The 27,347-nt window shown below is 41.2% G+C and overlaps 1 protein-coding gene across 1 annotated transcript; it reads right to left on the bottom strand.

Moving 5' to 3' along the window:
- Positions 1–114: 114 nt before the first annotated feature.
- Positions 115–5,774, bottom strand: LOC104089379 (pectinesterase-like). Its single transcript, XM_009594247.4, has 2 exons — positions 4,545–5,774; positions 115–1,131 (listed from the first exon to the last, which is right to left on the bottom strand). The coding sequence occupies exons 1-2, from the start codon at positions 5,548–5,550 to the stop codon at positions 431–433; spliced, it is 1,707 nt and encodes a 568-aa protein (XP_009592542.1). The 5' UTR covers positions 5,551–5,774; the 3' UTR covers positions 115–430.
- Positions 5,775–27,347: the final 21,573 nt, after the last annotated feature.

Here is a 27,347-nt window from a genome sequence, read left to right as displayed (position 1 = left end):
TTTTAAAATAAAATTTACATATTTAGAATCAACATAAAAAAAGTATATAAGTCACAATAATTAACCATTCAAAAAACTCATTTGATGCTCGAAATCTGAACTCCAATAAATAAATTGGGGACAGAGGGAGTAATATTTTGTCGGGTTGGCTAGCTCTTTCACTGCATCTTAATTTAGAGCAGGCCCAAGTTGATCTTCATGCTCCTCCAGGCTCAACTCTTGAGTAGAGTTCATAACAGTTGAGAATTCTTTTTCGAAATAATATGTAGAATTTCAGATCATTATTCCTGTGAATAAGTAAAACAAATGACACGAACTTCCCCAACAATACAGGCTATCGACTTGATTTCACATTCCTCAAACGGGGAATTAATCAGTTCACTGGAAAACAATCTTGAAGCTAGCATCTATAAAATTGTAAGAGAAACTATTAGGAGAAAGTAAAATTAAGATAAAAAGGAAAGCCTGTGGCTGGTAGCCATTCCCCTCCCTGAATGAAATTCCCAACTGTGAATTGACTGGTCTCGGCGGAACTGTTGATGACTCTATAACCAGGCCATTTCACTCTAACACTAGTATTTGAACCTGGTCCTCTGTTCATGTACTCTCCATAGTACAGTGTCTTCAATGCAAAATTACCATTCCATTCCAACCATCCAGCAGGTTCTATTAAGCTGCCAATGTACGATTGAAGAAAGACAGTTCTCGAATATTCTTTCCAGGGACGTCCTAGATAATTCTTGAATGATGATTGAACTGGAACTAAATCAGCAGCAGCTTCCACTTTGCAGTTCAGGATTGAAATCCCAGTATTCTGGTTTGGATCTTCTCTTCCTTGGGCAGTGAACAGGTTCCTCTGATTTGGGTCTGGTTTACGAGCGTATAAGTTACAGTTCTGGAGAACTACGGCTGCGTTACCAAAGATGAAGTCGACTGTTCCATAAATGTCGCACTCGCGATAAAATTGACGAAGGGAATGGACGTAGAGGGTGTCTTGGTATGCAACAAAGCTGCATTGGTAGAAAGCAGATAAGTCTGAGCTACTCCGAAGAGTTACTGCTTGGTGCTTGCTTGGTCCCGCATAGTTTTCAAAGGTGATGCCTTTTGCTAAGAATCCTTTTCCCACCACGGCTGCATTAAAAGAGAATCACGAAATGTTAAACAAAAGAACTAGAAGAACAGGTAGTAACAATCCATCGCGAAATTTATGGCTTCCTCGCTGGTGCGTTTACTTAAAAGTTTTTTGAAGTGATATTAGATTGTACAGGAAAATGTTAAGCAAAGACAATTGACTCAAGAAAGAACATGCAGGAACCAAATGTAGTATCAGGGACACCGTCACGCGTCGTTGCGTTATTTCGTTGAGTTGTGTGGGATTTGAGTTGGACTCGGGCAATCCTCACCTCATAAGCTAGGTTTTGGGGCTGAGTTAGGCTCAAAGTCCATTTATCATGGTATCAGAGTCAGACAATCCAAATTATTGTTATCGATGTTGCCCCCCATTTATGTTGTTCACGCTCCCGTTTGCATATATGGTATTGGACAATTCTCCCAAAGTCCATTTATCATATTTAAATCAACAAAGCAAATTTTATTTTCTCGAGCGCTGAAAGGAATTAATCTTTTATTGGGCTCCAAGAAACAAACAGAATGGTAACTTTGTGGTGTTCAGGGTTAATGTCAGGATTAAGAGCAATTTAAAAAAGAAAAAAGGAAAACAAGACGTCTTCTTATGCACATGAGAGGACATGCGGACCTTTAACCAAAAAAATAAATAAAGAGAGGGCCGATTCATTTTTTGACTTTAAATGGTTGGAAATCGAGATATGTACAAACATAATGAGTTCCTTTAGAGTGAAAATTATATTAAAACCTTAATAATGTACAGGTTGCACGTTGGGAACAAGAATTCATGCAGTCTTAGTTGTATAAAATGGATCTAATATTAAGAATCCATTAAACAATGGCCGGATGTGTCCACTTGGTGTCCAGTAAATTCCACCCAAAATTCCTTTGACAAAGGTCAAGGACAAATTTATTTTAACGTAACTTTATTAATTAAGGAGTTTAAATTTTACCCACTGAGTGTAAAAGATTAAACTACAAAATAAGGTAGAAATTCTTTATATTGTCTACATTATTTACTGAATAAAACTTAATTAGGCACAAGAAACATTCAAAGACATGCAATGAACAAGATAAGCCCAAGAAATATTATATTTATACGTACTTTTTATAAGCATAAATTTTAATAATATTTATATAGTTTTTTAAAAATTTGAGATTGGGTACATGCCCAATCTCAAACTTACCAACAATATATATATATATATATATATATATATATATATATATATATATATGCACGTGTGTCTAACTTCAACCAATGAAGTACATGAAGAACATGTAAATCAAATTATCAAATGCTAAGTTTTAAATGTCTACATTAATTTAATACTATTTTACAATAAGTAACTTAGTACTTAAAAAAATACCCGGAGTTGTCATTGGTTTAAATGAATACCAAAAGAAAGATAAATAATTAATGACTACTCACTTAGAATATATTTTATCTTCTAATATTTTATCTCATTTGTATTTTTAACTATTTGACGCTTAAAACTATATTATAACTGATTTATATGATGAATTTCGAAAGAAATGACTTGTTTTATTTGCAGATTAGTTAAATCAAAAAATTTTCTGGTTGATTAATTTAAGGACTTAATTATTTATTCTTAATGTTAAAGAGAATAATTTATTTTTGTTTATTCAAATCTTATTATTAGCTCATCCCAAGTCTTAAATATTTAACCGTAATTATAATTTTTATCCAATAAGAATGCTATGTTCAGAATAATGAAAAAATTGCTATGACACATCATTTTTGGATTATTATGTTAGTACAACTATTAATGTTATTGAATCTTACGAACACTTCTCTTTTTATTGAATCCTTAAAATTAAAATATTTTTTTAGTTAAGTTTGATACTTGAATTTAAAAAAAATTAGAATCGATGAACTTTTGAGATTACTACGTCCGTGATCGCTAGATATTTGTTCTTTCTCTGAAGTATGATTTAATAACAAAAAATTTAGTTGATATCAAAATTGAAAATATAAAAAAATAATAATTAAATGACTATGTTGTTAGTTAAAAAATAATACTCGTAAACCTTGAAAAAGGACTCCTAAAACTGGGGGGAAAAGAAAAAAATACGGGCTACTAAACCAAGAAAAGGAAAATTAGGACGACTAAACCTAAACTTTTATAACAAAAAAATATTCGTAAACCTAATATAAAAAGAATACTCGTGAAGTGCTTGGAATTCAATACCCTATATCTAGATAGAGTTTATATGAAGGACTCCAATTAAATAATATAATTCTCTAGATCAAAGTCCTAAGTATTAGGAAAATAATTAAGAGATTATTTTTAAACATTAGAAAAATAATTAAATGACTATTCCTATAATTTAGGAAAATAAATTAAATTACTATTTTGTCTAACGTGAAAGCTAGTTTTAAAGGGTAAAAAAACGAACGACATCTCGTTAAGTACTTTCGTGCTTTTAATATAGTATAGGTCTATATATATATATATATATATATATATATATATATATAGATAGATAGATAGATAGATAGATTAACAACTTAATTCGTATAAACTTTTTAAAAATCATATAAATATTATATTAAATTTTGTATTTGAGTTATAAATTAAAAGCTAAGAAAGTGAAGGTGAATTAATTAATGAATAGCAATTTAATTAATTTGACTCTTAATATTATACATAATTAATTTCTTATTTTTTGATTTTTTTCGTTGTCGATTCTCTTCTCAAGGGCACAAGTTATGTACCCTATTATGTCAATTTGAAAAATAAATTTTGATAAATTAGTAAAAGAATTTCTCATGTTCTTTCTCTTATTACTACCTTTTTAGTGTTCACCAAGTTGTAGCAAATATTAATTTATATTTAAATTCAATAGCTAAATTATTTCTTTAAAAATAATTCTATATTGGATAAATTATATTATGCTACAAAATAAAATTATAATTACCGTTAATATATTAAACTTTAGTTGAGCTAGAGATTTAAGATTTTAAAGTCTAGTTTACAATATTCCACTTATAACTTTCCTAGAATTGACCTTTTCATTAAAAAAGATAAGACTCCATTTCCTTTTAAATAGAAGTCACGTTGGAGGTAAAGAATGCTCAGGCAATCTAATTCAAAAGGTAAAAGTCTTTTATTTTATTGTGAAATGTAACAGTTAATCCAAGAGAATAGTAAGTGATTGAGTCGGAATGTTAAAAGAAGTTTATATAAGGGAAATATTTAATTGATTTTTTTTTACATAGTTAAATAAGGAAAAAATTAATAAAATTTTAGTTATTTTAAAGTCTTAAATATTAAGAATTTAATTCAAATGACAATTCTAATCAACATAAAATTTGTTTTTAAAGAATAAAAAAATGAACAATATTTAGATAAGGTCATTCGTGATACATATAAATATATACGGGTAAAACTTACCAACAGTGGCAGATCGGAAAGTAGTCCATCCATCAACATGATTCCGGTTACCCTTTATCTTTGTCTTTCCGACGCCATCTCCGACAAACATTATCATGTTTTTCTTCTTGTCTACCTCCACGTATTCAAAGTAAGATCCCTCCTTAATGTAGATCACGAATCTTGTGTTAGTGGAGTTGGGTGCTGCACTTAAGGCCTCGTTAATAGTCGTGAAATTACCACTGCCATCCTTTGCCACCGCCAAATCGAACTTGGTCTCATTCACTGGAACTTGCAGAAGTGCTCTCTCCCGCCTCTTCAGCCATTTCGGGAACCCATTCTTCATAGCCCCGTACTCGGGAAACACTTCGTCAGAAGAAGATACTGATGTCCTCTTAATCTTGTTGAGCATGGCGAGGGAGTTGCTGACGTGGTGAGCGATGGTATGCAGATTGTCCTCTACATAACGGGTTAAGTTATTCTTTGTACTGTAGAAGAGTCCATCTAGGCAAGTATCCTCATTGGTCATTGCAGCACTGAGAAGTGTTTGGATGTCATTGTAGTGCTTGGAAGCAGATTTCTTAGGGGAAAGATCAGAGAGGGCTGTTCTGAGCTCAGCAATAGTTTCTCCCAATAGTTCAACACAGTCTTGGAGTGCTCGTTTTTCAATAGGTTCCAGTTTGGGTACATGTCGACGAAGGTCGCTGCAGTTGTGGGCGGAGGCTCTGACCTCACCCACTGCGATTTTAACAGTGGAAGAGATGATCTCTGCAATGGATTTACGGTGGAGATTTGGGAATGAGGAGAGAGTGGAAACACAAAGTTCCGGGTGAAGTGTTCCTTCGCAATGGGATTGGGCTATTTGGATGTTTTTGTGAACGTGAATATGCGGAGTCATCGTTTTTTCGGCTGCTCTAGAGGATGATGATTTTGGGTTGCTTAAGAGAACGAAGAATGTGAGTAAGATGAGGGCGGTGGAAGCCAAGATAGTGAGTATCAGTGAAGGTTTATGTCTGATATTATACATTATATATGTTCTTATAAAAGTAGGGAGCTAGCTAGTAGCGAAGCTGATCAACAAGTTTCAAACTTTGGGACTGAAACAACAAGCAGTTGCTCTACCGCTTGAACTAGTATACATATAGGGTGAGGGAGAGCTAGGGTGGTGGTGTAAAAGGAATACCGTATACTATAGATTGCTGGCCGGTTAGGAATATAATAATAGAAGTAATTAAATGAGGGTTAGCGTTTCCCTTTACTTTTGGATCTCACGCATTACTTGCACAGGCGCTGGACACCAAAATATAGACAAAACCTGATCAATTTAGCAGCCCAAGGTGCCTGGCTTCAACCGATGGCCGGAGAGTTGGACATCTTCACCTGGATCTTGTTTAAATAAGTATTCAGTTATAGGATGGTAACAAATTTAAGAAACCTTTGTCAGGCAGAAGTTTTCATTTTTCAGATGAAGAAATTACAGACTTTTAATTTAATTTGGACAACAGAGAACAGTAGATGCAATTCTAGGGTAATTAAGAAATTGAAGTCATGACATACAAACATTATACATAACATCATAAGACGTTGATATTTGCAATTTAAATGAATCTTCTTTCAGTAATACGTTTTTGCGCTCTGGAATCACGCTTCACCCGACAGTGCAACGGTTGTTTTGAAATTAAAGGAAATGGTGTAAATAATGCTAGTATCAGATTAATTAAGCATCCTTAACCCATATTGTTGCTCGTCTGGAATTTATCACATCACATGTCTGCTGACAGCTGACTGCTGCTGCTGAAACAACAACCCTAACTAGTCTTATTGTAGTTGTAATTTATTTTCCGGGGCGCTCTGCTATTTCCATACAGAAAACAACTGCAGATTGAATTGGAATTGGATCTGATCTATTCTTCATAAGTCTACGCCAATTTGTTTCTGTGTTTACATTTCCAAGTACATTTAAAAGGAATTCTTCTCTCTTGACTCTCTTCTTCTCCAAGCGGTGAGGCGGGGCACTGGGTATGGGGGCTTCCTTTCTTGGAAAAGATAAGTCTTGGCTTCAAGCTGCAATATTGCCTAGAAAACTCCTTATTTTTTTTAGTTTTGTTGATTCGGTAACAGACATTCTACTATCCTTTTGATTAGGCCGTGGTAGATTGGTCGGTGGAAACAATCATCTTATGCATTACAGTTAGGGTTGTTGGTGGTTCAGTTTGGATTGGTTTTTTTCAAAAAAGAAACCAAATCAAGTAAGTCGGTTCTTTAGATATTGGAACCAAACCAAACCATTTAAGTCGATTTTTGTCGGTTTTTTGATTTTTTCGGTTATTTATCATTTTTTCTTAAATACGAGGCATACACTACCAAACACATATTTCGGAGACGACATTTTCAACGTAACACTATCAAACCAATTGTTCTTTGAGAAATCTATCATTTACCAAGATATATTGATGATAATTGAATCAAATAGTGATGAATAATTTAAGTACTCAATTAAAAATCGATTATTTTTAACATGAAATAAATTCTTATACGCAGCAAAGATAACTACCAATCAAACTAAAATGTAAAGGCAAAGAATTAGATTATTATAATAACAAAAAATTAGACTAAAAATATCAACGACTAATATGTACCATAAAATTTTAGAAACTTTATATAAAAATATACATATATATAGGTGTAATAATAAATTTAAATATCTACTTGTATAGTCGGTTTGGTTCATTTTTTTCTGGTTATTTTTTGATTAAAACTAAAACCAAACCATATTTTATCGGTTTTTAAAATTCAAAACCAAAAACAAACCAAACCTAAAATATATCGGTTTTTTCAGTCGATTTGGTTCAGTTTTTCGGGTTTTTATGAACACCCCTAATTACAATACACCACAAGCTCAATACTTTGCCAGCGCATAGGCGGCATATCTAAGAACTTTATGATTTCGAGTTTGAAATTATACAATAACTTATTTAATTTATTACGTTCGAGGTTTATTGTTTATTCTTAATTATTAGTGAATTATTAACACATATTTAGAATCTAAGCTAAAACTGCTGGTTTGAATGGAAATTCCAACATTTATACTACACTAGTAAATAATTTCGCACTTCGCACGAAACTAAAGATTTTAAATAATCTTTCCATAACATATGAATGGCAAAAATATTTTAGCCTCAAATTTAAATAAAATAAATTTCAAGTTTACATCTAATTTATTGTTAACACTTATGTTCCTCCATTTTCCATCACTTTAGAAGTGTTATAAAGTTGGCCAAATATATAGACCGTCCCTTAAAGTTGGCTTCAAATTTTATTTATACACTCCAACTAAGACTTGTACCTATTGGATACTTCAACCCTAATAGAAGTGTGCCTATTGAACCCACTAGCTAATGTGGCAAAAGAAGTAACTTTTACACAAATTTTGAGCGCGTAACTACTTAAATATGATAATATTTTTTCTTTTTTTTCTTTCTTCTTTATCCGTCATCTCCATTCTCTCTCTAACACTTACATCAAATGTGGCCGGCGACATCGTCGGTAGAGAGCACTGCAACAATTTTGAAGATGACCTAGTAATGTGAAGTGCTGTTAAAGGGACGGTGGTCTTGAATTGACTGTCTGGTAATTGTCGATAATGGTCCCAAGAGATGGTGGTGAAGATGCAGTGTATTTGGTGGTGTATGATGGACGAAAGAGACGATGGTTTAAGGTGAAAGCACAGTAAAAATACGTCTTGGTAGTGAAATGATCTTAGTGGGTTACAAGGTTTGCTCATATGGTTTAATTCCTGGAGAAGATGAAGGCAATATTGATGCAACAATAGAGGTAATTGTACGAAATAGAAAAGCAATAGTGGTATCGGTGGCGAAGCGGTGTCAGCAATGGAGTTAAGGTAGAGTTTTGCGAGATTCGTGGCCGAGATGTCAACGACGATCGATGTCGAGCACCGTTGGCAAAGCTGTAATGGCTAATTTTCGAAATAGGATATTAAAGGGAATATTTAGTGGATATTCTCTTTACTTGTACTATTAGGGTTTTGTTAAGAAAATGTCTGATATAAATAGAAAAGGAGACAATGGTGGAAGGCATGTGATATTCATTTTGTAAGAACTCACTTTGACAAAAGATTCTCTCCCTCTCTCTCACACTATAATACAAACATCACATTTTTCACTAAGAATATTGTCTATATTATTCCATACTTTCCACCAGATCCGAGGATAATTTGAATATTCAAGGATTTGCCTATCACGCATCATTGTCAAGAAGAGTAACACCTAGTTCCTCCTTTATTGGGTGAATCGCTTCTTTTATTTACTTTAATGTCATTTATTATTGTTTGTTACTATTTAATGCTCTATCATTCTTTACGTTTCCTCGAATGATTGTTACATACTATCATTATATCTCTATCAGATGTGTCTAACATTAGTTGCGCTTTCGGAATTCACATCTAGGAATGTTATTGTTACCTAGGTTTAACCCCTTAATTGGTCAAACAATTTGGCGCTGTCTGTGGGAATTTCTTAGTTAAATTTTTAATTTTTTTTAGATCTATCACTAACACGGATCACAAACGTAAAAAGAAAAGAAGCAAGAACGAGATCTTCTTTCTTTGTATGCACAAATCCCAACATGACAGGTAACAGGGAAGAAAGGGCGAGAATAATCAATGACCTCCCAACCAACCTGATGAACATCATCAATAAATGCTGCAAAACAGGCAGACGAAGGCGCAACTCCCGATGCATCCCCTAGGCGAGATGGCTCACCGCCTCCTCATTGCACCATCACAAAATCTCTTGGTAAGGGAGCCTCCACATCTATAGGGGAAGAGATGCCCCCAGCTGTAAAAAAAAAGCTCCTCGAAGCATGGCTAACCGACACGCTAACTAGCGTCCTTAACAAGCCCGCCCAGGACGCAGCTACAAAAAATGCAAGGATTTGCACTGTACAACCGGCGGACGAACAGTGCAACCAACTCCCTCCACCTCCAACAACAGGTATTACTCACAACGTCAATGATAATGCAGGTGATAACGCTCTTGCAACTATTTTGAAAAGGATGGAGGAAACGGAGAACGAGAACAAGGTACTCCGAGATCAAATAAAAGAACACCAGGAAAAGGTCGATAAAATACCGGGCGCGCCCAAACTGTTGCCAAAGAGAGACGTCGGTCGGTTTGTCGAACAGCCGTACAGTGATGATTCATCCCCATATGCCATACCAAAACCTTTAAAAAATATGATGGCATGACTGACTCTAAAGATCATGTGACTCACTACATCACCGTCGTGAAAGGCAATGATCTCGTTAAAGAATAAGTATCCTCTATTTTGTTGAAATAATTTGGTAAAACCCTCACAGGAGGAGCGTTAACATGGTATTCACAACTACTTGCGCGCTCCATTGAAACTTTCGAAGAGATGGCCGATAAGTTCGTAACGGCCCATGCTGGAGCTAAGAAGGACAAGGTAAGAGTGAACGACATATTTGCTATTAAACAGTCTTCGAGATAGGGATTGAGTGACTTCCTCGCCCGGTTCAACAAAATAAGGATGACCCTGCCGAACGTGTCAGAAGGGATGGCAGTTGCATCTTTCCAGAATGGGCTGCGCAGGGACGGTTCGAGGGCGACTAGAAAGCTTTTAAGTCGACTGATAAAGTAGTCCCCAACCACTTGGGATGAAATATACAACGCGTATTGTGCCGAGATCCGAGCAGATGAGGATGACCTCAATGGACCAACTCATAGACTGGCCTCAGTACATGCTGAAACAAGAAAAGATTGAATAAATGATACCAAAAGAGACCTTGCAGCTCCGCGACCCAATAGGGAACGTCATCAATCATCAGAGCGGCCGTTGCGTCCCGTAACGACCCGACCAGTCATTTTGAGAGTATTAGCCCCGAACCCCTAATTATTGCTTCCTCTATTTAATTTTTGGGTTTTGTGACTTGCCAGGAAGTTTTGTTTTTGGTTTCGGAATGAAATGGGACACATGTCAATAATGTCAACTATGAAAGTTGGATTAGGTCAGTAATGTCAATTATGACTTGTGTGCAAAATTTGAGATCAATTAGACTTGATTTGATAGGTTTCGGCACCGGATGTTAAAGTTTGAAGTTTTAAAGTTCATTAGGCTTGAATCGATATACGATTTGTATTTTTAGCAATATTTGATGTGATTTAAAGGCTTGACTAAGTTTGTACGATATTTTAGGACTTGTTGGTATGTTTGTTTGAGGTCCCGGGGGTCTCAGGTGGATTATGGATGGCTAACAGATCGAAAAAAAGGACCTGGTGCATGGCTGAAGTAGGACTCTGTTGGTGTAACCACACCTGCAGAGCTTTGATCGCAGGTGCGAGCTTGTAGGTGCGAGCAGTGTTGCACAGATGCAAAGGTTTGGACTGGAGGGATATGGAGCGCAGATGCGGAGGGTGTTCCGCAGGTGCGGACTCTCATCTGCGCTTGGAGGGTCACAGAAGCGGACGCTGGAGTTTGAGGCTGGTCCGCAGAAGTGGGTTTTGTTGCGCAGAAGCGCGCCCGGAGGTTGGGCAACTTAGTGGCCTCCGCAGATGTGAGGCCCGGACCACAAAAGCGGTGCTGCAAAAGCGGCTAATGTGACTGCAGAAGCGACAATGCTAGGCAGAACACTTAAAAGCAAGGGTTCGTGATTTTTATCATTATTGGACATTTTGAGCCCGGGTCTGGCGACTGTTGAGAGTATTTTCGAGGGATTTCTTGAGGTAAGTCTCTTGTACTCATTTTTGATCAATAACCTTGTTTCCTCATTGATTTCTTTCCTACCTACATTGTGTGTGTTTAAGGTAGAATTTGGGTATTTGAGGCTAGGGATTTGGAGAGTTTAATCTAAGGATTTGACTGGCAACTTGGTGTTGAATTTTAGTAATTTTGGTATGGGTGAACTCATGGTCGAATGGGTGTTTGTAATTTATGACTTTTACCCGATTTCGAGACGTGGATCCGGGTCGACTTTTTAGGGCGATTTTTCAATTCTTTGCTAAAGTCGTAGATTTATTATTTTAATTAGTTTCTCGTAGTTGTATTCATGATATATAATTGCTTTTGGCTAGATTTGGGCCATTCAGAGTCGGAAAGTCGAGGGAAAAAAATCCTTATCGATTGATTGAACGAGATTAGAGGTAAGTAACTTGTCTAATCTTGTACGGGGGAAATCCCCTTAGGATTTGGTACTGTTGTAATCATATGTGATACGTGAGCGTCATGTATGTGAGGTGACGAGTGCATACGCGGGCTAATTGTGGAAATTTCCGGTTCTTGCTGAGTTGTCTTCTTTTAAATTCCTTAACTGAGTTACCTTAGCATATGTAGTGATAATGTTTAGCCTAGTATGGCATGTCTACGTGCCTTAACTCTTACTTGCAATTTGTGTAACATGCTTAGTTAAATTACCTGTTTCCCTTGATTTGAATCAAATCTTTAACCATAAGATTTCTTGGTGTAAATTCGTGTTTCCTTCGATTATCTGCTGCATATTTACTTTGGGACTACGAGGCGGTTCCTCGGGATATCCCCGGTACTGCATATTTACTTTGGGAATACGAGGTATTTACTCGGGAGATCCCCCTGTACTGCATATTTACTTTGGGACTACGAGGCGTTTACTCGGGAGATCCCCCTATACTACATATTTACTTAGGGACTACGAGACGTTTACTCGAGAGATCCCCCTGTCTTGCATATTTACTTTGGCACTATGAGGCGGTACCTCGGGAGATCCCCCTGTCGTGCATATTTACATTTGGCACTATGAGGCGGTACCTCGGGAGTGCCCTTGTTGTTCACCTCTATTTACTGTGCTGATATTTTCTGAAACTTTTTATTGTTTAAATTCTCAGTAATTTCAAAATATTATTATATCTTCTGCCTTACTTTTCTTTTAAACTAGTAGGGCCCTGACCTGACCTCGTCACTACTCTACCGAGGTTAGGTTTGGCATTTACTAGGTACCGTTGTGGTGTACTCATACTACACTTCTGCACTTTTTTTTGTGCAGATCCAGGTTCTTCCCACTAGACCAGATACCAGTGAGTTGGACCGCACGTGGAGACTTCAAGGTATATCTGCCAGTGTCCGCAGACCTCGGAGTCCCCCTCTATTCTTACTATATTATTTTCCTTATTCTCTTTAGAATCTGATGTATAAAAACACTTAATATTTGCTCTTAGAAGCTTGTGACTTATTTCCACCGGGTTTTGGGAGTTGTAATTATTGATTTGCAGTTTTATATTTATTTCATGAGTTGAGAATTAGACTTCAATTTTATATTATGATATTCCGCAAATTGTTAAGCTTACCTAGTCTTAGAGACTAGGTGCCATCACGACATCCTACGGAGGGTGAATTGGGGACGTGACAAGTTGGTATCAGAGCTCTAGGTTTATAGGTGTTATGAGTCACAAGCAGGTTTGTTAGGATCTCGCGGATCGGTACAGAGACATCTGTATTTATCTTCGGGAGGCTATGGAACTGTTAGGAAAAGCTTCACTTCTTTGATTCCTGATCGTGCGAGATCTTGGTTTCAGATTCTAATTTTTTGTCTTTCTAATCTCTCATAGATGGTGAGGACACACACAAATGGATCGGATAACCAGACACCTACACCCCCTGCTAGATCCGCGAGAGGTCGGGGTCGGGATAGAGGTCGACGTCTATGTGGTGCATCTAGAGCACCCGCACGAGCTGCTACAGAGGAGCTACCAGTAGTTCCAGTTGGAGGGTAGACAACTGAGACGTCTGCTACTACACCAGCCCTCTAGGAGACTCTAGCCCATTTTCTAAGCAAGTTTAGCATCTTGGCTCAGGCAGGATTGATAACACTTGCTCCTGCCACATCTCAGGCTAGGGGAGGAGCACAGACTCCCGTTGCCAGTACCCCAGAGCAGTGGGTTCACGTCGACCAGGTTTCAGAGATCATACCGATGTAGCCGGTAGCTCAAGTTCAGCCTGAGCTTAGGGCAGAAGTTTCTAAGGTGGAGCAGCTCAGGCTCGAGAGGTACAAGAAGTACCACCCTCCTACTTTGAGTGGCTTGGCGTCATAGGATACCCAGGGTTTTCTTGATGAGTGCCATCGTATCCTCCGTACTATGGGTGTTGCGGAGATTAGTAGGGTTTCATTCACTACGTTCCAGCTTAGGAGAGCAGCCTATCTGTGGTGGCACGCATACGAGTTAGATAGTCTGGCTGAGGCAGCTTCACTCCCTTGGACTCAGTTCTCAGATATGTTCTTGAGGGTGTATGTTCCCCAGAGTCTCAAAGATGCATCGCGCATAGAGTTTGAGCAGTTACGCCGGGGTCCTATGACCGTGTCACAATATGCGGTCTGATTAAGTGATTTGGCTAGGCATGCACCAGCCTTGGTTGCTACAGTTCGAGAGCGGGTTTGTCGATTTATTGAGGGGCTCAACCCCAGTATCAGGTTGAGCATGGACCGAGAGTTGGAGATGGATATTGCGTACCAGCAAGTAGTAGGGATTTCTAGGAGGTTAGAGGGTATGCTGACTTGGGATAGAGAGGAGAGAGAGGCCAAGGGATCTCAAGAGTCTGGCACTTACAGTGGTACTCGTGCCCCAGCGGCAACTCGTCAGGGCAGGGGTTATACGGGTCGCCCCGTTCATTCAGCACTTCCAGCCGCCAGCGGTCCTCCAGCCACTCCTAGGCCCTAGGATCCTTATTATGCACTGCTAGTGTCTAGTGTGCCTCCTGTACTTGGTGCTTTCAGTGGGCAGTCCAGTTAATCAGACCCGATCCAGTCGCAATAGCCACGTCCTCCTAGAGCTTGTTTTGAGTGCGGCGACACTCGTCATTTGGTGAGGGATTTCCCAGATTTAGGAGGGGTGCGCCTCCACAAATTTCAAAGGCACCGCGTGCCCCGCTAGGTCCTCAGGCTATGGTTACAGCACCAGCTACCACCCCACCTGCATAGCCAGCTAGAGGTGAAGATCGGATAGGTAGAGGTCGCCCTAGAGGGGGAGGCCAGGCCAGATATTATGCCATTCCTGCAAGGACGGAGGCAGTTACATCTGATGATGTCGTCATAGGTACCGTTCTAGTCTGTCATAGAGATGCATCAATATTATTTGATCGGGACTCCACTTATTCCTATGTGTCATCTTATTTTGCCCCGTATTTGGGTATATCCCGTGATTCCTTGAGTTCGCTTGTTTATGTATCTACACCCATGGGTGATTATATTATTGTTGATCGTGTGTATCGACTGTGTTTGATTGTTCTTAGTGGTTTTGAGACCAAAGCTGATTTATTATTACTCAGTATGGTGTATTTTGTTGTTATCTTGGGCATGGACTGGTTGTCTCCCTATCACTCTATCCTTGATTGCCATTCCAAGACGGTGACGTTGGCTATGCCAGGTCTACCGTGGCTAGAGTGGAGAGGTACCTTAGATCGTGTTACTAGGAGGGTTGTCTCATTTCTTAAATCTCAACGAATGGTGGAGAAGGGGTGTGATGCATATCTGGCCTAAGTGAGAGATGTTAGTGTTAATACTCCTACCATCGAGTTAGTTCCGGTAGTGAGGGATTTTGCATATGTATTTCCGGCAGATCTTCCAGGCATGCTGCCCAACAGGGATATTGACTTTGGCATTGATTTGTTACCGGGCACTCAGCCCAATTCTATCCCAGCTTATCATATGGCCCCAGCAGAGTTGAAGGAGTTAAAAGAACAGTTGCAAGAGTTGCTCGATAGGGGCTTCATTCGGCCCAGTATGTCACCATGGGGTGCTCCTGTCTTGTTTGTGAAGAAGAAGGATGATTCTACGCAAATGTGTATCGATTATCATCAGTTGAACAAGGTTACAGTGAAGAATAAGTATCCATTGCCACGTATTGATGACCTATATGATCATCTTCAGGGTGTCAAAGTGTTCTCTAAGATCGACTTGCATTCAGGCTATCATCAGTTTAAGATTCGTGAGCCAGATATCCCGAAGACTGCTTTCAGGACTCGGTATGGTCATTATGAGTTCCTTGTGATGTCTTTTGGACTGACCAACGCCCCAACAACATTCATGCACTTGATGAACAGTGTATTTCAGCCCTATCTTGACTCCTTCATCATTGTGTTTATTGACAACATTCTGGTGTACTCCCGGAGTCGGGAGGATCATGAGCAACACCTGAGGACTGTGCTTCAGACCTTAAGAGAGAAGAAGTTATATGCAAAATTTTCAAAGTGTGAATTCTGGCTAGATTCAGTGGCATTTTTGGGTCATGTAGTATCGAGTGAGTGGATCAAGGTAGACCCGAAGAAGGTTGAAGCAGTGCAAAATTGTCCCCAACCATCCTCAACTACGGAGATCCAGAGTTTTCTTGGCTTGGCGGGGTATTATCGTCGATTTGTAGAGGGTTTCTCGTCTATTGCATCACCTATGACCAGATTGACCCAGAAGGGTGCTCCGTTCAGGTGGACCGAGGAGTTGAGGAGATCTTTCAAAAGCTCAATACTGCTTTGACTATAGCCCTAATGTTAGTGTTTCCTACCAGATCGGGGTCCTACACGGCGTGGTGTTGATGCAGGATGGTAGGGTGATTGCCTACGCGTCTAGACAGTTGAAGGTGTATGAGAAGAATTATCTTGTCTACGATCTTGAGTTAGCAGCTATTGTTCATGCCTTAAAGATCTGGTGGTACTATTTGTATGGTGTTTACATCATCTGTTTAAATAGAAGGATCTCAACTTGTGGCAGTGGAGATGGTTGGAGTTGCTTAAGGATTATGGCATAACCATTCTCTATCATCTCGGGAAGACCAATGTGGTGGTCGATGCCTTGAGTCGTAAGGCGGAAAGTTTGGGCAGTTTAGCATATCTACCAGTAGGAGAGAGGCCTTTAGCCTTGGATGTTCAGGCCTTGGCCAACCATTTTGTCAGATTGGATGTCTTCGAGCCGAGCAGAGTTTTGGCTTATGTGGTTTCTCATTTTTCTCTTTATGATCGCATCAGGGAGCGTCAGTATGATGACCCCCATCTGTTTGTCCTTAAGGACAAGGTTCAGCACGGGAATGCTAAGGAAGTCACTATTGGAGATGGCGGTGTATTATAGATGCAAGGCAGGCTATGTGTGCCTAATGTAGATGGATTACATGAGTTGATTATCCAGGAAGCTCACAGTTCGCGATACTCCATTCATCCAGAAGCCGCGAAGATATATCAAGATTTGAGGCAACATTATTGGTAGAGGCGAATGAAGAAGGATATAGTGGATTGCTTAGAAGTTAGAGATTCCATAGTGGAAATGGGAGCGGATCACTATGGATTTTGTTGTTGGGCTCCCACGGACTCAGCGGAAGTTTGACGCAGTTTGGGATATTATGGACAGATTGACCAAGTCAGCTCATTTCATTCATGTGGTTACTACTTATTCTTCAGAGCAGTTGGCTTAGGTTTATATCCGCGAGATTGTCAGGCTTCATGGCGTACCGGTATCTATCATCTCTGATTGGGGTACGCAGTTTACATCACGGTTCTGGAGAGCCGTACAACGTGAGTTGGGTACTCGTGTGGTGTTGAGTACAACATTTCACCCTCAAACGGACGAACAGTCTGAGCGCACTATTCATATATTGGAAGATATGCTTCGTGCATGTGTGATTAATTTTGGGGGTGCTTGGGATTAGTTCTTGCCACTTGCGGAGTTTTCCTACAACAACAGTTATCAACCGAGCATTCAGATGGCACCGTACGAGTCTTTATATGGTAGACGGTTCCGGTCTCTAGTGGGTTGGTTCGAGACGGGCGAGGCTAGGCTATTGGGTACAGACTTGGTTCATGATGCCTTGGAGAAAGTTAAATTGATTCAGGATCGATTTCGTACAGCCCAGTCCAGGCAGAAGAGTTATGCGGATCGGAAGGTTTACGACGTTTTATTCATGGTTGGGGAGCAGGTCTTGCTCCGGGTTTTGCCCATGAAAGGTGTTATGAGGTTCTAAAAGAAGGGCAAGTTGAGCCCTAGGTATATCTGGCCATTTGAGATTCTTGAGAGGGTTGGAGAGGTGGCTTACAGACTTGCACTATCACCTTGCTTCCCTGCAGTTCATCCAGTATTCTATGTTTCCATGCTCCGGAAGTATCACGGTAATTTGTCTCATGTGTTAGACTTCAGCTCAGCCCAATTGGACAAGGATCTATCTTATGTTAATGAGCCAGTGACCATTTTGGACAGACAGGTTTGAAAGTTGAGGTCAAAGAACATCGCTTCAGTGAAGGTTCAGTGGAGGGGTCATCCGGTCGAGGAGGCGACTTGGGAGACCAAGCATGATATGCGCAGCAGTTATCCTCATCTTTTCACCACTTCAGGTTGTCTTTATACTCGTTCGAGGACGAATATTTATTTTAAGAGGGGGAGGATGTAACGACCCGACCGGTCGTTTTGAGAGTATTAGTCCCGAACCCCTAATTATTGCTTCCTCTATTTTATTTTTGGGTTTTGTGACTACCGAGAAGTTTTGTTTTTGTTTTCGGAATGAAATGGGACACATAGTCCCTGAAATGGAAGTTTAAGTCGTAGAAATCGACCATAATTTGAATTATGTGAATACGACTCCGGAATGGAGTTTTGTCAGTTCCAATAGCTCCGTTGGGTGATGTTTTTCTTTGGAGCGTGTTCAGATGTTGAATTGGAGGTCCGTAGGTCATTTTAACGTCAATTGGCGAAAGTTGGAAATTTGATAATTTTTGAGATGTTTGATGGGGAGTGGACATTTTGATATCGGGGTCAGATTCCGAAGTTGAAGTAGGTCCGTAATGTCAATTATGACTTGTGTGCAAAATTTGAGGTCAACCGGACTTGATTTGATAGGTTTCGACATCGGATGTAGAAGTTTTAAAGTACATTAGGCTTGAATCGATGCGCGATTTGTGTTTTTAGCATTGTTTGATGTGATTTAAAGGCTCGACTAAGATCGTATAATGTTTTAGGACTTGTTGGTAGTGGATTTCGGATGGCTAACTAATCAAAAAAGGGACTTGGTGCATGGCTGAAGCAGGACGCTATTAGTTTAGGGTTTGGATTAGGGGGTTGTGGAGCGCTGATGCAGAGGGTGTTCCGCAGGTGCGGACTCGCACGCGCGCTTGGAGGGTCGCAGAAGCGGACGCTCGAGTTTGATGTCGGTCCGCAGAAGCGGGTTTTGTTGCACAGAAGCCGGGTTATGACCGCAAAAGTGGTTGGGTGGCTTAGTGGCCTCTGCAGATGTGAGGGCCGGACCGCAAAAGCGGTGCTGCAGAAGCGGGTAATGTGACCGCAAAAGCGAGAATGCTGGGTAGAACACTTAAAAGTAAGGGTTCGTGATTTTTATCATTATTGGACATTTTGAGTCTGAGTCTGGCGATTTTTTAGAGCATTTTCGAGGAATTTCTTGAGGTTAGTCTCTTGTACTCATTTTTTATCAATAACCTTGTTTCCTCATTGATTTTTCCCACCTACATTGTATGTTTAAGGAGGAATTTGGAAGTTTGAGGCTAGGGATTTGGAGAGTTTAATCTGAGGATTTGAGTAGCGACTTGGTATGGGTGAACTCGTGGTCGAATGGGTGTTCATAATTTGTGAATTTTACCCGATTTCGAGACGTGGGCCCGGGTCGACTTTTTGGGGTAATGTTTTCGATTCTTTGCAAAAGTCGTAGATTTATTATTTAAATTAGTTTCTCGTAGTTGTATTCATGATATGTAATTGATTTTGGCTAGATTTGATCCATTCATAGTCGGAAAGTAGAGGGAAAGACATCCTTATCGATTGATTGAGTGAGATTAGAGGTAAGTAACTTGTCTAACCTTGTGTGGGGGAAATTCCCTTAGGATTTGGTACTGTTGTAACCATATGTGATACGTGAGCGCCATGTACGTGAGGTGACGAGTGCGTACATGGGCTAATTGTGGAAAGTTTTTGTTCTTGCTGAGTTGTCTTCTTATAAATTCCTTAACTGAGTTGCCTTTGCATATTTAGTGATCATGTTTAGCCAAGTATCGCATATCTACGAGCCTTAACTAGATCAAGGACAGGGACTCACCGGAACGAAAGAGGTATGCCTCCTTTGTTATCCGCTCACAACTTTTGTGTGTCACCTACAGAGATAGTCTATGCCCTGGAGAAGCTCGGACAAAAGGTGAAGTGGCCTCAAAAAATGAGATTAGACCCGAGTGCCAGAAAATCGAACGCCCTCTCCGAGTTCCACCAAGAATGACGGCACAAAACCAAAGATTGCATCGCCCTAAGGCAGGAAGTCGTAAACATGTTACGACAAGGGCACCTCAAAGAGTTGTTGAGCGAGTGGGGAAGGACCAATTTTTTCATAAGACGTGAACAACATCAAGGACCGCCCAAATCGCCCTCACCGACCTGCACCGTTCACATGATCATCAGTAGTGGCGACGATGCTTCCATCAACAACGTGAAGTTCACCACTACCCACAAGCTCAAACGGTCGATCAACCGTGAACGATATGACGAAATAGAAGAAAGTATCATCTTTGATAAGTCAGATACCAACGGTTTGGATTTCCCTCACTATGATGCCCTTGTTATTACTTTACGAATTTACAGTGATGTGCGACGCATTATGGTAGACAGTGGGAGCGGCACGTGCATTATCCATCCTCAAGTACTTGCACAAATAAAACTCGAAGATAAGATAGTGTCGTGTTGTATCACGTTAACTGGTTTTATTAATGTAGTCGAGTGAACGTCTGGAGAAATCACACTCCCCATCCTGGCCGATGGCATCACTCTGGAAACCACGTTCCACATCATGGACCAAGACACAGCGTACAACGCCATAGTAGGGTGACCATGGATACACACCATGAGGGCCGTCCCTTCCAGATTATACCAGGTCATTAAATTCCCGACTCCATAGGGAATATTCAGCATACGAGAAGAACAACGCACATCCTGAGAATGCTACCGCATAGCCCTAGATTGCACGGTCACTCAACAAACAAAGGACAAAGAAAAAGAGGCATAGAAATCAACAGGGTTGAGGTCGATATATGATGATAGCGAGGACGTCATCAGAGACCCTGATATGATCGAAGCTACGAGTTCGACCATAGAGAACCTCGACCCCATTCAATTAGATACCAACTATCACAACAAGAAAGCTTACATTGGCTGCAAGTTTCAGGAACCAGGTAAATTCCGTCAATTCTTAACTACTAACACGGATTTGTTTGCTTTCAGCCATGTAGATATGCCGGGTATCCCAAAGGAAATCGCCATGCACAAACTGAAAATCGACCCATTCCACCCCCCAATGAGGCAGGTCCGACATAAGTTCAACTCCACAATTAATGATGTGGTATGTGAAGAGGTGGAAACAATACTAGAAAATGGTACAATCAGGGAGTCGAAGTACCCCCAATGGGCCACCAATGTGGTCATGGTGAAAAAGAAGAATGGGAAATGGCGAATGTGCGTGGATTTCATAGACTTTAGTAAAGCATGCCCCAAGGATTCATTTCCATTACCCCATATCGACCAATTCGTCGATGCAACGACCCGACATGAATTACTGAGCTTCTTGGATGCCTATTCGGGCTATAATTAGATCCTCATGGAAGAAGAGGATCAGGAGAAAACCACATTGATCACCCATCAGGGGACGTACTGCTATAGGGTCATGCCCTTCGGGCTGAAAAATGTAGGGGCAACTTACCAAAGGTTGGTGACGAGGATCTTTAAAGACTAGCTCAGCAAAACGATGGATGTCTATACAGACGACATGCTAGTCTAGTCTAAAAGGAAAGAATATAATATCCACCACCTAAGAGAAACCTTCAACATACTCAGACGATACGGAATGAAACTCAACCCCGAAAAGTGTGTGTTTAGCGTGGCCTCAAGAAAATATTTACTTTTCCTGGTATCACAGCGAGGAATCGAGTTCAATCCTGATCAAATCAAAGCCATCGAGGGGATACCAGAACACTTGACCGCCAAAAAAATAGCTTCAGAGGTTAACTGGCCGTATCGCCGCCCTTTCAAGGTTCATTTAACCATCATCGGATATGTGACACAGATTCTTCGACGTACTCAAGAAGGATAACGACCACCAATGGACACTTGATTGCATCCAAACCCTCAAGGAATTAAAATCATACTTGTCGTCACCACCATTGCTTTCAAAATTTGAGCCTGGGGAACATCTCCTTGTTTACCTCACTATATCCAAAGTAGATGTAAGTGCAGTCATGGTTCGGGAAAATAAAGGTACATAGTCTCCCATCTATTACATTAGCAAAACACTAGTTGACGTCGAGACGAGATACCCTCACCTCGAAAAATTAGCCCTAGCCTTGGTCACAGCTTCGCGAAAGCTTAGTCTGTATTTCCAATGCCACCCCATCTCGGTTGTCACGACTTTCTCCCTAAAGAACAATTTGCATAAACCCGAGCTATCGGGAAGGTTGTCCAAATGGTCCATCGAGTTAAGCGAGCATGATATCACATATTAGTCGCGAACAATGATAAAGTCACAAGTTCTCCCTGACTTCATCACCGACTTCAGAGCTAAAGTAATGCCCAAAGTTGAAAGAGAAGCCACCCACGCTTGGCCCAAAACACAGGACTTCTGGGTCCTGTACACTGACGGCGCGTCCAACGCGTCAAGGTCCGGACTAGGACTCATACTTGAAATCCCAACCGACGAAGTAATTCGCCAGTCCATAAGGTGCCCGGACATGACTAACAACGAGGCCAAGTATGAGGCCGTAATTGGAGGTTTAAGGCTAGCACTCAAGTACAGGTTAAAATGGTTGAAACTACGCTGTGATTCCCAACTCGTGGTCAACCAAGTACAGGGACTTTCCAAATCAAGGAACAGAGGTTACAAAAATATCAAATCGAAATTTGCAAGATATTGCCCGAGTTTGACGAATGTCAACTCAACCAGATTCCACGAGCACTGAACGTTAAGGTGGACGGCCTCGCCAAACTAGCCGCAACTACCAAAAATGTTACAATCGGAGAAAGAAGTGTGATCCGCCTTCTCAACTCGTCACTAGACCATGTCGAGGTAAGAACCATAAGCTTAACTTGGGACTGGCGCAATCGTATTATTGCATACTTGTAGGACAACATACTCTCAGAAGATTAAAAAAAAGGCCAAGAACTGAGAATGCAAGCGGCCAGGTACAATATCATCCACAATGACCTGTATAAGAGAACTTATGGTGGCCCTCTGGCGAAATGCTTAGGCCCAAACCAGACGCGGCGCTTACTTGAAGAGGTCCACGAGGGCCATTGTGGAGCTCACTCCGGCAATTAGGCTCTGGTTAGATGCCTCATATAGGCAGGATATTACTGGCCCACCATGAAAAAGGAAGACCCCCATTCGGTCACCTTACCTTGGCCGTCTATCAAATAGGGAATGGACATCGTGGGCCCCCTCCCGGTAAGGCGAGGTAACTTACGATTCCTTTTGGTTTTAACTGAATATTTCTCTAAGTGGGTAGAAGCAGTAGCATTCGTCCAAATACGTGAACATGAAGTGATCAACTTTATATGAAAAAACATCATATGCCGGTTCGGCCTCCCTAAAGAGATTAGCTGCGATAACGAACCCCAGTTAACGGGAAAAAACGCCACTGAGTTTTTTAAGAAGTGGCATATCAAAAGAATACTCTCGACGCCATACCACCCCGCGGGCAACGGGCAAGCAAAGTCCTCCAACAAGTCTATACTGAACATCATGAATAAAAAGCTTGAAGATGCTAAGGGACTGTGGCCGGAAATATTACCAGAAGTATTGTGGCCCTATCGAACAATGCCAAAGATGAGTACAGGAGAGACACCCTACTCTTTGATCTATGGGAATGATGCAGTAATATCGGTCAAAATCGGAAATCCCAGCCTGAGGTACTCCCATGAGAGCGGACCAAGGAACGACGAAAGCAGAAGGTAAAAGCTCGACAAAGCCGAAGAATGAAGAGACATGGCCTACATAAGGATGATCACCCAAAAACAACAAGCATAACAATTTTATAACAAGGCAAAGGTCAGGCTGCTCAAAGTCGGGGACTACGTACTCAAAACTAAAACACAAGCAAGCAGAGACCCATGGGAGGGAAAATTAGGAACAAATTGGGACCGCCCGTACAAAATCACAGCAAAAGCAAACAAAGGATCATTCCAACTAGAAACAATGGAAGGAAAGCTACTACCGAACAACTGGAATATTACACACCTCAAGTACTTCAAATTTAAGAGATAAAGCGTCCCCCAAGTCGTACTCCTTTTCCCCTCACTGGAGTTTTCTTCCAATTGGATTTTCTCAAGGAGGTTTTTAACGAGGCAACGAAGGGAACACTTCAAGTCGAAGTACATAAAGACAGGAAAGTTAGTTCATCACTCGACCTCTCAAGTACTCTACAGGACAACCGATGAAGGGACTAACAAACTGGGACTGGAACGCCAGCCAACGCCTGAGAAATTGTACATTTCTCCAAGTATATAACCAAAGCAACAATGTTTGAAGTTTATTTTTATTTTTCCAAGTGTACGACCAAGGCAACAATGCCTAAAGTTTACGGTGTTGGCAAACTTCGCACTTGTAGGCTTATCTTTCTAAAATTAGGTTATGTTTGACCTCGCTCGAACTGACACCTATCGGTCCTCAGCCATAATTAATGAGGTTATGTTCGGCCTCACTCGAACTAACACCTATCGGCCCTAGGCCATAATTAATTAAGTTACGTTCGACCTCGCTCGAACTGACACCTATCGGCCCTCGATCGTAATTAGTTAGGTTATGTTCGACCTCGCTCAAACTAACACCTACCAGCCCTCGGCCATAATTAAACTTAGGTTATGTTTGACCTTGTTCGAACTAACACCTACCGGCCCTCGGCCATAATTAAACTTAGGTTATGTTCGACCTTGTTCGAACTAACACCTACAAGCCCTCGACCATAATTAAACTTAGGTTATGCTCGACCTTGTTCGAACTAACACCTACCGTCCCTCGACCATAATTAAACTTAGGTTATGTTCGATCTTGTTCAAACTAATGCCTACTGCCCCTCAGTCATAATTAAACTTAGGTTATGTCTGGCTTACTCGAACTAACACCTACCGGCCCTTGGTCATAATTAAAACCTTGTTCAAAGCGAAAACAAACCACAAGAAGAGAATCAGATACAAATAACAAAGTTGGCATTTCATACTTGAAATATTTTATACAAAGGCTCATGAAGATGCCACCAACTACAAGAAAAAATATACAAAAAAGCAAAAGGGAAAACTACTGGCCACCGCCATCACGGCCTTGCAATCCCCGCCAACTTGGACCTCAACAACGTCTCCCTCTTGACCTTCAACACCCTCGCCAGCGCTGCCTTCGCCCTCAGGATATGTGGCGTCATACTAGGCATTCTGCTCGAGCTGGTCCACACCTTCATCCCCCTCATCCTCGTCGATCTTTGGCATAGCAGGGTCATACTGGCAAGCGACTCGGGCTTCGCGAGCCTTAACACGAAAATATTCGAGGGTGGCCTCATAAATGGATCCCACCACTTACAAATCTCGAAACACGTCTAACTGGGCCTCGGCATAAATCCACTCCTCGTACAACTCTCGAGGAAAGTTAGGAAAATCTTCAGCATGGGAAGAGGACGGTTGCGCCAGTAATCGGGCTTTCTCGGCGTCGAGAATAGAAACTCGATCGTAGAGGACATAAGTCTCTCTCTCCAACTCTCCAATCCTCTAATCAAGCTGCACTTATTTAAGCCTCGCCGTTTCCAAGTCATTCTCTCGCTCAGAACGGAGAGTCTGAATCACTACCTCAAGAGCCTCCGCCTTCCTCGAAGCCCCCAACCGAGCGAACTCCGACTTCTCAAGATCCTCTACCTTCTCGGCAATCTCTCTACTTAGAGCATCTGCTCTGAATTGACACTCCTCAAGCTGGGGCCGTAGCAAAACCACTTGAACTTGAAGGCCGCTGTACTGGGATTCGAACCCTTTGCTGACTTTGAGCTCTTCCTCTTTACCTCTCAACATCCCTTCAAGGATGCTGCATTTCTCAATAACCCTCACCAGCTCTTCGTTCTTCTTCTTGAGCTCTTCACAAAGGGCCCGAAAGTTGCCTCCCTCACCAAAACGCCTGCGAATCTCCCGGTACTTGCACCAGTACTCAAAATATTTGCGGTCCAAGTTCTCGAATATTTTCTTACGCCTCTCCTCCCTTCAAGAACTTTCAATCTCTAGGATCATGGTCTGGAATCATAAGAAAAAGAAAAGCAAATATGAGAACTCCCTCACCAACAAAGGCAGAGCACAACAAAAAACACTACAGTTAGAAAGACAAAGCCCTGAAACGCTCACCCTGAGAGCGAGGCCGGCTATGCTCCTCGATAGAGTAACATCATCCATATCTTTGAGGGTTTTACCTTCCACTTCAAAGCAAAGAGGTCCGAGGGAAAAGACTACATTCTCCATTTTTTTTCAACAGATCACGATCTATGGGGATCGCAATGGTCCTCATAGAACTCTCCAACCTCACCTCGGGTTGGGTAAAACCCTCTATCATCATCGTAAGTTCAGCGGTTCAACGTCTGAACCCATTTCATAACCATCTTCGGCAATGCCTTTACCTCCCCAATCGTTCAACGAGGGAGTGTCACCAGCTGTCTGTGAAGTCAACGGCCCCTCCTGCTGCAAAGAATCAGAAACCCTTGCAGCCAGCCATTTAGCCTCCGTCATCATAGAAGGACGAGACGCATTCTCGACAGCCTTCACCGATCTCGAAACCTCGGATGCCAGCTCGACGTCGTCTTCAAGGATAATGGTCGCTGTCTCACGAAGGACAAAATCATCCAACACATAGTCCACGGCCCAGGCAACCCTGTCACCAACGTCCACTAACCTACTCTTATGAGGCACCAAACCCCCATCACTTGGCAATAATTTCTCCTCTTCATCCATAAGATGGTACGAAGGTGAAGCCGAAGTATCCGCAGATAGAGAAGAAATTGATGCTGAAGCAGTGGCAGGTAGAGCCGAAGAGCGAGCATGCTCAACCGCGGTCGTAAAAGGAGTAGAAGTTGATGAGGAAGTAGTTTTCCTCTTACGAAACGTAGGTGGAGGAGCTCTCATCCCCTTCGAAGTCCCTCGTGCTGGAGTTGAGAAAGACAAAAAAGAAAAACCAACCATAGTGAACCACAAAAAGTGAATAACAAAGAAACCAATGCAAAGAGACACACTAGTCGAGGAAGAAGCAGGCCTAAACTTCTTGAGAAAGCCCGACCACTCACAAATCCCCGCGATGTGAGGGAGGAACCGGCCGACCAAATCAAAAATGTCCCAACCAAAGGAGGGGGCAAAGTCTTGGCTGCATAATTAATGAGAAAGAGAAAGGTTAAACACTTACGAGTATAGTTCCAAGTTTCAGGGAAGCCGTCTGCATTGGCCACCATGTTTTCAGTTTTGACGAAGAAGAAGTTGTACTAGAACTGGCGGCTAGGCTTGTCATCCATCTTCACCACCAGACACATACCCCCTCGGTGGCGAAGGTTCAGCATCGGCCCCCTATAGAAACTAGGGGCGAATAAATGCGTCAGATGCCAAAGAGTGATCTCGACCCCGGCCAACTCAGCAAACTTTGTAAGCATCCTGATGAGCTTGTAGATATACAGTGCGAGCTTAGCTGGGCAAATGCTATAGAAATGACAAAACTCTTCTGCTAGTGGAAGAAGGGGAATAGGGTAGCCGACATGAAAAAGGTAAGTGTAAAACACACAGTACCCAGGGTGGTGGACTTG

The sequence above is a fragment of the Nicotiana tomentosiformis genome, chromosome 6 (assembly GCF_000390325.3).
Source record: "Nicotiana tomentosiformis chromosome 6, ASM39032v3, whole genome shotgun sequence".
In the NCBI taxonomy this organism is placed as follows: Eukaryota; Viridiplantae; Streptophyta; class Magnoliopsida; order Solanales; family Solanaceae; genus Nicotiana; species Nicotiana tomentosiformis.
This window is presented reverse-complemented; position numbering and strand designations above follow the sequence as displayed.

Excerpts from the sequence above, each read along its gene's own strand:
- LOC104089379 (XM_009594247.4), bottom strand. The coding sequence starts at position 5,550 with ATGTATAATATCAGACATAAACCTTCACTGATACTCACTATCTTGGCT. Across the intron at positions 1,132-4,544 it reads TTTCCGATCTGCCACTGTTG|CCGTGGTGGGAAAAGGATTC; the intron begins GTAAGTTTTACC and ends CTTTTAATGCAG.